Raw genomic sequence first — 12,628 nt, 5'->3', positions numbered from 1 at the left:
TAATTTGCTTGAGCAAATTGAGCCTCCTGACCTGCAGAGTGACCCCTTCCCACCACGGTGTGTTTGAGGGGAGACCAGGACAAGGCGTGTTCCTGGTTTGTAGCTGGGCTAAGGGAAGAGGGGGAACAGTCATTCCAGGTTCCAGGATTTGTGTTAGAGGAATCCTGGCCGGGTTCCAGCTGGTGGAAGTGGCTGTTGGGTTGTGGCCAGTGAAACTGGGCTGGTTTTTGGGCACAAACCAGGATCTCGGAGCTGTTTTCGGTGTCGAACAAGTGGCTCAGGGCACAGCTGGTTGTGCTGCCAGAGCTGTTGGGAAATATTCCACATCCAGGCCGTGCTTCAGTGCCTCTGCTTTGAAAATTGGGATTAGCTTGGCCTCCAGGTTTCTCCCTGGAATTCCTGGCATAGCTCACAGGGCTCTGACCGTGAAATGTTAAACGTGGTCACATGTGTGTGGAGCAAAGTGGGTTGGGATGGGGTGGGATGTCAGGCACAACTGCTGAGTCACAGGAATTCCAGTGGGATCATTGACATACACAGAACCCGTATGGGAAAGCCACTTTTGGTTCCAGAAAATTAAAAAAAAACCAAACAAACCACAAACCACACACACACACGGGAAAAAAAAAAGCCAATGTAGGTTGTAAAATTCTATAAGTATACTATTGTAAAATTCTATATGCATACTATTGTAGAATTCTATAAGTATACTATTGTAGAATTCTATAAGTATACTATTGTAAAATTCTATAAGTATACTATTGTAGAATTCTGTAAATATACTATTGTAAAATTCTATAAGTATACTGTTGTAAAATTCTAGAAGTATACTATTGTAGAATTTTATAAGTATGCTATTGTAAAATTCTAGAAGTATACTATTGTAGAATTCTGTAAGTATACTAACATTTCATACTGAAATTGCCATAGTTTTCTGGGGAAGAAGAAAAAAAAAAAGGCTTCAATTTTAGGTTTTATTTTTCAATATTGAATTTTTTTCCATTCTGAAATATTGGTACCTCAGTGATTAGTGAATGAAAAAATGAATTGTAGGGTGAGGTGTGTGTTACAATGAGTAACAGTAACCATTAAATTGTATCTATACAGTGCCTGTATAGATAAGTACATTTGTCTTCACCTCTAAGTTTGGAGGGAATGCTTTTATTCTTTTGTTTTCTTCAATTGTCTTTACAATGTCTCCCACAACGTTGCTCTGGCCTCGGATTTCTGTGACTCCTGTGACGTGGATTTGATGAGCTCAGAGGCCACTTCTCCCCTCGGACATCCCTGATCCTCTGACATTTAAACAACAGGCAAAATCATCCCACGGCTTCAGCCCCGGAGAACTGGAGCTGGGCCAGTCACAATATTACCCTGCTCTTTCCACTGACGTGGGGAGGACGGGCTGTGCTCCTCCAAGGAGGGCTGAGGGCTGAAAACTGGGCTACAGCTTCAGGCAGAGGCTGCTTGAACTGCACCCTCTGGCTGGTGGTGCAGACTGGTTGAAATAGTCCCTTAAAAATCAAAAATCTTCATGGGAAACACTCGGCTGGGGATAAAATCCCTTTTCTGGACGAGCTCAGAAAAATGGGTTGTTATTTACAACAGGATGCATTGAAATGTCCTCAGGTGCAGGAGGAGTGGGTTGGGTGTTAAAGCAACCCCCAGATCAGAACATTAAAACTCACCCACAGAAAGGGAAGGTGAAGACTTCCCAAAATGACCTGAGCAAAGTCATAAGAAAATCATTCGACTTTTTGTCTCGCCTTGGACAAGGAAAGAACTTCCAGCCCTAAAACTCTCCCAGGACCAAACAACTGCCTCCTGCTTTTCCCAGGAGCACCAGCAGTACCAGCCAAGTGCTCCCTGATGTCCCAAAATGCCACAGGTGGTGGAGACAGACCCCACAGATCCAATTCCTCGTGGAATGGATGGGGATTCATCCACATCCAGCTCTGAGCTAAACCTGGTCCTGGTCCTCGGGGGCACTTGGCCCCCCAAGTGCTGGGTTAATACTCAGACTTGATGATCTTAAAGGCCTTTTCCAGCCCAAATTATCCTGTGATTCCATAACTCCCTCCCTGGAGCCCTCCCCTCCCTTCTCCCCAGAGGCCTCTTGTGCCAGTGATTAATTTTGTCCTGCATTTTCATTTGGCTGCAGGAGAACAAAGGACGTGTTGGGTCACTTACATAAAGGAAGGAATATATTGTCATCATCCCACCAGATTAATGAAAAAGGTCACAAAAACACACACCAAAGGCCAACGTTTCAGCTGGTGGAAGGAACCAGAGCTCCACTGGTGACACTGGTTCACAAATTTCAGCAGGAGGAGACAGTCAGACCCCATTTAAAGCCTGGGACCACAATTTGCAGAGGAACAATTTGTGAAGAATAAAAAAAAAAGAAGAAAAACCAATGCCAAGGCCCAGGCAAACCCTGCAGATCATTACTTTCAGCACATGGGCTTTCTGTGATTTATCCCCCAGCCCTTGGCTGATGAAACCCCCCTTTTCCATCCATTCTGATTTTCCTCTTCGTTGCACAACTGCTTTGAAGGGTTGCAGAATTCCAAGGACTGCCAGGGCTACTGCCCAGATTTATTTATCCCTGAGTCCTACAGCATCAAGCTGGCAATTCCAGGTGGCACAGGCCAAATGCCATCCACTTCAGCTTGGCAAAAAAACCCCAAATTCCCACTGTTTTCTTGGCACCTCAACCAGGAGGTTTGACGGGACGAGGGGAGACGACCTTTAGGGAGGTTCAGGTGGGATATCAGGAGGAATTTTTTTCATGGAAAGGGTGGTTAATGATTGGAGCAGGCTCCCCAGGGAAGTGGTGGAGTTGCCATCCCTGGAAGTGTCCAAAAAATCAAGCATTCCACGGGATGGATCAGTGGGATTTGGTCACACCTTGGACTCGGAGGTCTTTTGCGACCTTAACAGATTTATAATTCCATGGAATTATAAGTGGAATTTGTAATTCATTGCCTCCCCCTCCTGCCCCCTCCTCTTTCCCAGGGGATCCCCAGGGCTCAGTTTGAGGGTTCCATCATCATCCTGGTTAACTCCTCAACATCATCATCCTCCCCCTGCTCCTCAAGGCTTGGCCTCTGCTCTCCCTGAAGGCCAAACCTCGAGGCCTTCAGTCCCTTCCCATTCCCTTCCTCCACCCCTCCACAGAGGCTTTTCCATGTGGAAGAGCCATGAAGGAGAGAGGATGGAGGAGTTGGCCCTGGACACCAGGAGAATTCCTGTCTCCAGGACTGTCAGCAGGAACATGCCCTCATTATTAACATTTTGATGTTGGAGACACTTCCAAGCCAAATTGCTGCTTTCAAAGCCGACTGAAAGTCCTTCCCTGGCACGAATTTTTCCCCTTTCATTTATTTTATTGCATAACCAGCAAAAAAAGCCTCAGAAAGGTTGAGTGTGAGGCAGCTTGTGCTGCTCACACGCATGGGATGGTCCCCTGCTCTCTCTGAGTCACTGAGCAGATGTCCCTCCTCCTGGGATGCATCCAGTGGCACTGGGAAGGAAAAGAAAATTAACTCATCCCTGTGAACCGAAGGATTCCAGTGGGAATTTGCACACCCAGGCATCAGATTTACCTGATTTTATCCTTTGTGGTTAAAATCACAGAGAAGAAATAAGCAGTGAAGCCATTGAAGTGCAGCTGTTCCTTCCTTGGAAATCTTTGGAAACAAATGTAAAGTGTTCCTTTTCCTGAAAAAGTTTCTTGTGGTGGTGGTGGTTATTATTATTATTATTATTATTATTATTATTATTATTATTATTATTATGGAATGGTTTGGGTTGGAAGGGCATTAAAGATCATCCAGTGCCACCCCCTGCCATGGGCAGGGACACCTTCCACCAGCTCAGGTTGCTCCAAGCCCTGTCCAACCCAGCCTTGGGCACTTCCAGGGATCCAGGAGCATCCAAAATGTCTTCAAATATCCAATCTAAACCAGCACATGGAATGGTTTGGGTTGGAAGGGATCTTAAAGTTCATCCAGTGCCACCCCCTGCCATGGGCAGGGACACCTTCCCCTAGCCCAGGTTGCTCCAACCTGGCCTTGGACACTTCCAGGGATCCAGGGGCAGCCACAGCTTCTCTGGGAATTCCATCCCAGCCCCTCCCCACCCTCACAGAGAGGGATTCCTTCCCAATATCCCATCTATCCCTGCCCTCTGGCAGTGGGAAGCCATTCCCTGTGTCCTGTCCCTCCAGGCCCTTGTCAACAGTCTCCACCTTTCACAGGTCTCTTTATCAGCCTTGGAAATTTTGGGAGGTGAAGGGGTAGCAGGAGTTAACCAGAGCACTGTCATCTGGTTTGGGAGGAGTGAGAGAAGCAACAACCCCCAAATTTTATAAAACTGATGAATTTTGTGACTCCCAAAAGCCTTTTGGTGGCAGCTCTTCAAGGTGTATCTCAAACTCACCCTCAGTGTTGCCTCAGCATTTGGGTTCCCAATCCCTGGATCCCTCCAACCTTCCTCAGGATGAACCTTCAGAGCTGGTTGGGATTCCTGGCAGGAAGGAAAACGTGAAGCAGCTCCTGGTTAGTCTGAGGAACTCATTTAAATCCATAATGCACCCACAACCACCTTCATCTGCCACCAGAGCTGGATGGAGGCAGAAGGGAATTGCCCTGACAGAGCACAGGGGTTGGTGCTGCTGTTTAAAAATGAACAGTTGAAAAACTGATTCCATTTCCACCGAGGGAAAACACAGGAGCTGTAATAAATTCAATGCAGGTCTACATGTTTTTTTAAATCTCATTTTTTTTCCATTTTTTTCCTCTCAAATGATCAATTATGAGCTGCTGGAGTTGTTGTTTTTTTTTATCCCAGAGAAGAAATTAAGTGTTGAAATCAGGAGGGAATGGGAGAGCCATGACCTACCAGTTAGAGGTCATTTATTAGAGGTCAGGGCTTCTTTCTGCACCCAATATTTCTCCCTGTCACCTCAGAGCAAGAGCAAAGTGAGCAGCTTCACGCAGTGATTTAATGCTGAGGCACAAGGAAAGCTCCCATTAGCCCTGGTGGAAACAAGGAGAGAGACTCTGTGTCACCAGTTCTCTATGTTCTGGCCCTCCCTACCCAGCTGAAGCAACTCCCAACCCACCCCAATTAAAGCCAGAGAAGTGCAAGATGTCAGGCCCAGACTCCCAGAATCACAGAATCAATTAGGCTGGAAAAGACCTCTGAGATCATCCAGTCCAGGGCTCGTCTCACACTCAACTCCAGATCCATGGGAGCTTATCTCTTTATTCCAAGCAGCCCTTCAGCCCTGGTAATTACCCAGAGCACCCATTTCCTTATCAGCTGGAGGTGAAAATACACCTTTAGTAGTTTTTAACTCAATATAAGCCCCAAACCTTTGATGAGCTCCAGCTCTGCTGGCACCAGTCACCGTCACATCATCAGCTCCTCTGGGGAGAGAATTTGTTCCAGATTCCCTTAATTAACTTCTTCTGCCTCTCCCTTGCCCAGAAACCAAGCTCCAATCACGTCTGGCTGGTGCAGCAGCACGACAGAGCCGGGGCTGTTCTGTGTCACTGCAGACACCACACTCTGCACAGGGCACACATAATGCACTGGGCTTGTTCCTAATTCCTTAGTCCTTATTCCTTAATCCTTAGTCCTTTTTCCTTAGTCCTTAGTCCCTGTTCCTTAGTCCTTGTTCTTTAGTCCTTATTCCTTATTCTTTATTCTTTATTACTTAGTCCTTAGTCCTTGTTTCTTATTCCTTATTCCTTATTCTTTATTCCTTATTCCTTAGTCCTTTTTCCTTAGTCCTTAGTCCTTGTTCCTTGTTCTTTATTCCTTATTCTTTATTCCTCATTCCTCATTCCTTAATCCTTATTCTTTATTCCTCATTCCTCATTCCTTATTCCTTATTCCTTAGTTCTTATTCTTTATTCCTTAGTCCTTAGTCCTTAGTCCTTGCTCCTTATTCCTTATTCCTTATTCCTTAGTCCTTATTCCTTATTCTTTATTCCTTATTCCTTATTCCTTGTTCCTTATTCCTTATTCTTTATTCCTTATTCCTTAGTCCTTAGTTCTTAGTCCTTGTTCCTTATTCCTTATTCTTTATTCCTTATTCCTTAGTCCTCAGTTCTTATTCCTTGTTCCTTATTCCTTATTCTTTATTCCTTATTCCTTATTCCTTGTTCCATAGTCCTTATTCCTTATTCTTTATTCCTTAGTCCTTAGTCCTTGCTCCTTATTCCAGGGTGGATGGTTGTTGCCATTGAAGAATAAATCCAAACCCAAGACATGAACCCCCACTGCAGACAGGTGGGTGCTGCTGTCGAGAATTCCCAGGTGTGGGATTCTCCAGAGTGCCCAGAGCAAGGAACACTCAGGAGTTCCTCCTGTGCTCAACGAGGGCTGCAGAGGTGTAAGACCCTCCCAGCACAGTAAAACAGAGATTATTCTGTTTTCAGAGTGCCCTCAAAGTGCTGGGGATGGTCCCACCACTGTCCTTTAAGGGGGGATATCAAAGCCTGGTGTCCCCAAACCCCAGGACAGCTGGCTCAGCACACCCTCCCAAGGTGGCAGGAGGTTTGGAGGCTGCTGTGGGCTGGAAATGCAGCCACAGGAAGAGTTTCTCAGTGGAAAGACACTCATGGGAAAGAGCTGCTGCACTGAGGAGTCTGCAACCCATTAACTGGGTGACTTCACCAGCCTGGCTCCCCTCCCGTGCCCACCTCCCTCCCTCTGGCTGGTTACTCAGTGCCCTCTGGAACAGGGGCTTTCTTTGCCCTGGGAACTCTGAGAGATGTTTATAAACAATATCGAAGTGCAAGAAGTGTGTTTTGAACAGTTTTGCTACATGCAAGTTCCCAAACAAGGCGGTGGTAAATAATTCTGGGTATATTTGTTTGTTTGCTTACACTGCCTTCAAAGCAACTCACCATCAACTCCCCTCAACTTGCCAGCAACTGATTTGTACTCACTGGTTCTTCTTCACTTTTTTTGGGAAATCTCAATGTATTTTTGTGGTTCAGTGCGTATTTAAGCTCTTCTCTTCCACTGCACTAATTCAGACCCTGGTCATTGAGACACAGGACAAAAATATAAAGGCTGAGGGTTTGATTCAATGTTATCACGTTCCAAGCCTGTGGTGGAAGGTGTCTTGCATCCCTTTGGGTTTCTATCACGTTGTGTGGCTCAGAAATGGGTACCAACAACCTTTGTGTGCTCTGTGGCACAAAGGGAATGCTTGGAAAACAGGACTGGAATTGGGGCAACCAACAGACAATGGATGGATGGCAAGATTCTTAATTTTTGTGGTTTAAAGATCCACCCTGGGGTGTCCTCTTAGGCCATGGCAGCAAACCAGCCCCCAGCAGACAGAATCACACCATCAGTCAGGTTGGAAAAGACCTCTGAGATCACCAAGTCCAACCTTTGACTGAATCCCACCCTGCCAAGTGATGGCAAATAGAGACTGCTCATTTTTGGAACACTTCCAGAATGAAACACCATCCCCTGTCCCAGTGCTTGACCCCCCTTTCAGGGAAAATCTCCCCCAATATCCAAAGAACATGGCCTGGAACTCTGGGCACATCAGACACTCAGTAACCTTTGCCACAGGAGATCCCTAAAACTCCTGCTCCATTTCTGGGACTCTCTGACCCCTCCTTTAAAAGGACTAATCCAATTTCTTACCCTGGTCCCTAAAACCAAACCAAGCAAGTACAGGATTGTTGCAGTTCAAGGGGACAGGATGATCCTGGATCTTTGGATCTTGAGCCCAAGGTGGTGCAAAACAACCCATAACTGGGTGTCCTGGTTAAACCTCAGCACTGGGAAAATGATGGAGAACATCTTGGTCCCTGCTCAGCACAGACAGCTGGGCTGGGGAGGGCAGCAAATGCCCCAAACCTGGCAGAACTGTGTCCCATGGATTTTTTGGGAGCACAGCTCCCAGGGATGGAATCACACAAAGGATCCGGGAGCGCCCACAAAGGTTCTGGGGGCGACGAGGTGACGTCGGGCTGAGTTAAACCCACACTGTTTGTTTCTGGGCTGTGTGCCTTTTAAAAATAGGAAAAGGTTGCAAAACAACAATGTCAGAAGGCTCTTTTTTTTCCTCCCATCCCCACTCCTGGGATGAATAATCCCGTGGCAAGATAAGTGGGCGAAGCATTACCCGATGACGTTGCTGTCGGCCGTGATTATAAACAACAATGTGAGACCTCTTGGTTCATTTTTCCCATTAAAAAACCCACTTGGTATTTGGAATGAATCTGCCAGGGAAACGCTGGTTTGAAAGTTCCACTGATGGAGCTGCAAATCATCCCCTTTGGAAGTGGTGGGGGAGAGGAGATGTTGTTTCACTTCCTGGGCTGCACGTCCGAGGCTCTGGGAAAAAATCAGCAGGTTGAGACCCAGAGGAAGGTGCTGAGCTGCACTTCTCCCCCTACCCCCCTGCACCCCTCTGCCTGTGCCTTCATTTCATTCTGCTCTGCTGGCAGGAGTCCCCCTGGGCCATTCAGTGACCAAACTCTGCCTTCAGCACATCCCCAGAGACAATCCTGGCAAGAAATGTGGGGGAAGATCGAGTGGCCAGGCCCAGAAAACTCCTGCCTGTGGCTTCTCCACAAAACTCAAGGTTCAAGAGGATTTTTTGGGATCTCTGAGTCGTAGGGAGGGAAGGAAGGGTTCAAGCATCACACCTGGGCTGTGCTTAAAGCTTTGGCTTTAATTGGCTTTAAGCTGAGGGAGGGGAGATTTAGGTTGGGTATTGTGAAGGAATTCTTCCCTGGGAGGGTGGGGAGGCCCTGGAATGGATTTCCCAGAGAAACTGTGGCTGCCTCTGGATCCCTGGAAGTGCCCAAGGCCAGGCTGGAGCAACCTGGGCTAGTGGGATGAGCTCTGGGGAAGGGTCCCAAGGATCCCAAGGATCCCCAGCAGGGACCCAGCTCTGTTGTCACTGTGGTTCTCCAGCTCTGCCACGGATCTGTGTGAATTTGCTGCTCATCAAGAGAAGGAAACACTCATTAGCCTCAATAACACTCTGGGAATATTGAATCCAAAGAGAGGTGAAGGGCTGGGGTTGTGTGTTTATTTGTTTTAGGCTTTTATAAAGTGGCTATAAAAACATCTGGGTTGTTGAACAGAGACAGCCAGACACAGACTGCAGTGGGCTGGAGACAACAGCCATCCTCATGTTCCACAGAGGAAAATCTGATCCACAAACAACAATTAACAAAGGCCAGGGGTTAAAATGACTGAGAAGTGGCTGATCTGGGGGGAAGACACACTCCTGGTGCTCCATTAACTCCACTTTTTAATATGCTGTGCCATATAAAAAAGTGGAAGGTCCTGGAAGGTCAGAGTTAAGTCACCCCAAAGCTTCTCTTCTCCAGGCTGAACAATCCCAGTTCTCCCAGCAGAGTTGCTCCATCCCTCTGATCCCCTCTAAAATGAACAATTCCTCCTCCTGAATCCAGAGGCAGTGATTTTAGAGAGGCTCAGCAGAATTCCCACAGCTCCTGGTGTCTCCAGTGCTTTCACCCAACAATTCCTCGTCCTGCAGTGCAAAAGGGAGTTAACAACAGGTTTGATGTGAACTCTCTGTGTGTTGAACTCCAACTGCAATGAGGTGTTTGAGGCCATGGCAGAGGATGTTGTGCAGGAGCACAGGAACTTGAGCTCTGCCAGCAATGAGCTGCCGTTTGTCTGCACTGGGGGATCCAATTCCAGGTGGAGCTTTTCCAGGCTCTGTGTTCCAGCAGCAGCCAGGTTGGGATGTTCATCCCAGACAACACAAGGGGTTCTTTCCCCTTCTCCTCCTGAGAATGGATTGTGCATCAATGAGGGGAATTCAACCAAACCTGGCTAATCCTGCTCTCCAGTTACCAGGAAATGGGAGAAGTCAGAGAGAACTTGAGCTTTCAGGTTCAGACCAGGCTTAGGAAGTGAACAAGGATTAAGACCAAAGTTATGGAAATGGTCCAAGGCTCGTCCATTCCCTGCCCCTGGAGCAGAGCATGCTTTAGGGGTGCCATTCTCACCCTTGTAGAAGAATCCCAAAGGACTGAACCCACACCTCAGTTCTTAAACACGGAGTCACCCCCCCTCCTGTGCCCTTGGTTTGCAGGAGGGATGGGGGAGTCACAGCACCAGGGAATCCTGGAATGGTTTGGGTTGGAAAGGACCTTAAAATCATCCAGTGCCACCCCTGCCATGGGCAGGGACACCTCCCACTGTCCCAGGTTGCTCCAACCTGGCCTTGGACACTCCCAGGGATCCAGGGGCAGCCACAGCTTCTCTGGGAATTCCAGCCCAGCCCCTCACTGCTCTCCCAGGGAAAAAATCCTTCCCAATATCCCATCTACCCCTGCCCTCTGGCAGTGGGAAGCCATTCCCTGTGTCCTGTCACTCCAGGTCCCTGTAAACAGTCTCTCTCCATCTTCCTTGTTGGCTCCTTCAGGTCCTGGAAGGCCACAGTTAAGTCACCCCAAAGCTTCTCTTCTCCAGGCTGAACAAGCCCAGTTCTCCCATCCTTCCCTCCCAGCAGAGCTGCTCCATCCTCTGATCCCCTTGGTGGCTGCACAGAAGGAGCACAAACAGAACTTTCAGAGGAGTGAATTGGTTCTGCAGCCTCAAATCCTTGGAAGTTTCCACTGAGGTGTCTGGTTTTCATATTCAGACCCTCTTGGATCACCTGCCCGTGGCTCCTTTGCTGCTGTGGGGCTCAAGTTAAAACTGTTTTCAGAGCTAACTATAAAATTAATGATGCTTTATAAAAGGAAATCCCCCAAATTGGCCCCCTGTCCTTCACATCCCAGCTGTAAAGAGAAGGTTGCCTTCTGTAAACCCAAAGCAAGTCCTGAGGAGGGAGGGAAGTCCCTTTAATCCTCAGCCCCAGGCAACTGGACAAATTAAAAATGGCAAATCACCTGACAGCTCTGCTTGAAGGATCTTAACCTTCAGCCACTGCCCAATCCTTTAATCAATGGCATTTGGAAGTCATGAATTCTATAGGATTAAACAATTTCCTCTCCCACTTTGTTCCCTTTGGACAGAACATGCAGTTCCCTCTGGACTGCACATGCCTTCAGCTGGAGAACTCACACTCTGTCCCTTCCACAAACCACAGGAACACACAGAGGAGCCCCCTGGCAGACAGAAAATCCAATTTTTGCTTATGACACTTCTCTGGAGCTCCAAGGTGTCCCAGAGCACCAGATGAGCAGTTGGAGTCATCCAGGGTGACCCAAAGCACACCAGGGGGTCCTGACTCCCAGGACAAACCCTTGGCAGGGATCACAGGATAAACACCTCCAAGCAGGAGAGGAAGTTCTCCTATAATTCAGGTTATCACCCAGATGGGTGCCCAAAGGATGCCTGGAAGTTTTTCTACTGAAACATGCTGGAACAGCATCCTCTGATCATCCTTAGATCAGCAGCACTCAAACCAAGCATAAAACCCCCTCCTTTTAGGAGGGACCAGCTCACAGGAGGGTCCATGGTTTGGCACATGCCAAGGGACAGGAATTCCCAGAAGCAAAGCAGGGCCAGTTTGTGTGAATGGGCTGATCCAAGGGGGCTGCTTTGGCCTGATGTTGGATAACCCCTCCCATTTCAGCAGGAATGTTTTATTGCAGTTAATCCACAGCGACTGCAAAGCTCATCAGCTGACAGAGGACACCCCAAGGACACCCCTTTGCTGCCACAGGTCAAGAAAATTCAGTATAAGGAGGTGACTGATGGGTTACACAGCTGAGTTCAAATATTCCTCTCCAGTGTAAACAGTGCAGGTTCGAGTTCCTCCTGTATTTCAGGCAAAAGGGGGATGTGGGTTTTCCACATCCCAGGTGATCTGGTCCCTGAGTTATTTTTTTTTTATTTTGGAGTCTGTCTCAGTTTTTTTCCACGCAACACTTCAAAAGATCTCGGCTCCATCCTGTTGCAAAACAGCAAAAAAGCTGAAAATCCCTAAAAAAATGTGCAGAATGGGAACGTTATTTCCTCCCCAGCTCTATTTCTAAATAAACCTGGAAGGGGGATCTCACACCACTGCTCTCAGGCTGGTTCCATTCAGACCATGGCCCTGTTCAGGGTCATCTGTATTTATTCTATTTCTGGATTTCCAGCTCTCGTTGGGTTCGTTTACAAAGCAGGAGGGATTTCATCACATCCTCCCCGTCAGAGCCCAAGCACAGCAGCCAAAACTCCATCTCTGCTGTCACTGGATGAGTGGGTTTGATGATCCAAGCCCTGCTGACGTTGTTTGTCGGGGGAGTCACGACCCACAACAGCCCTGGGGGGGTTCTCTGGGTGATGTTTGCGGGGCTGGGGGGAATGAGAAGGAAAGTCTCGACCTTGCAGAGCCAGACTCGTGCAAGGAGCTCCTCTCCTGGAGCCTCCAGGCAGCTGCTGGGCTGGGCCCAGTGTCCAGCAGAGCTCTCCTGTTTCCCTGGGCACAACTCTCTCCTTGGGTTTGAGGGCAGGGTTGGGAATGAGCTCCCTGGCATGGGGGCCACTGCCCTGATTTAGGATGGGGTTTCTGGCAGGGTTGGAGCTGAGCTCCCTGGCATGGGGGCCACTGCCCTGATTTGGGATGTCCTTAAAGTATAAAGTGCATGGAATTCATGCTCTTGCAGGT

At 48.0% G+C, this 12,628-nt stretch overlaps 1 protein-coding gene across 1 annotated transcript in view; it reads left to right on the top strand.

The window, feature by feature from the left end:
* Window positions 1–8,167: 8,167 nt before the first annotated feature.
* The window catches only part of ADAM28 (ADAM metallopeptidase domain 28), a 53,725-nt gene continuing 49,264 nt past the window's right edge, over window positions 8,168–12,628 (top strand). The window contains 1 exon segment of the mRNA XM_027701953.1: window positions 8,168–8,203. Within this exon segment, the coding sequence (XP_027557754.1) occupies window positions 8,168–8,203 (36 nt within the window).

The sequence above is a fragment of the Neopelma chrysocephalum genome, unplaced genomic scaffold, assembly GCF_003984885.1.
Source record: "Neopelma chrysocephalum unplaced genomic scaffold, ASM398488v2 Primary Assembly neopelma1_175, whole genome shotgun sequence".
Lineage (NCBI taxonomy): Eukaryota > Metazoa > Chordata > Aves > Passeriformes > Pipridae > Neopelma > Neopelma chrysocephalum.
Note: the sequence above shows the minus strand (reverse complement) of the source record. Positions and strands in the feature narration are given on the sequence as shown.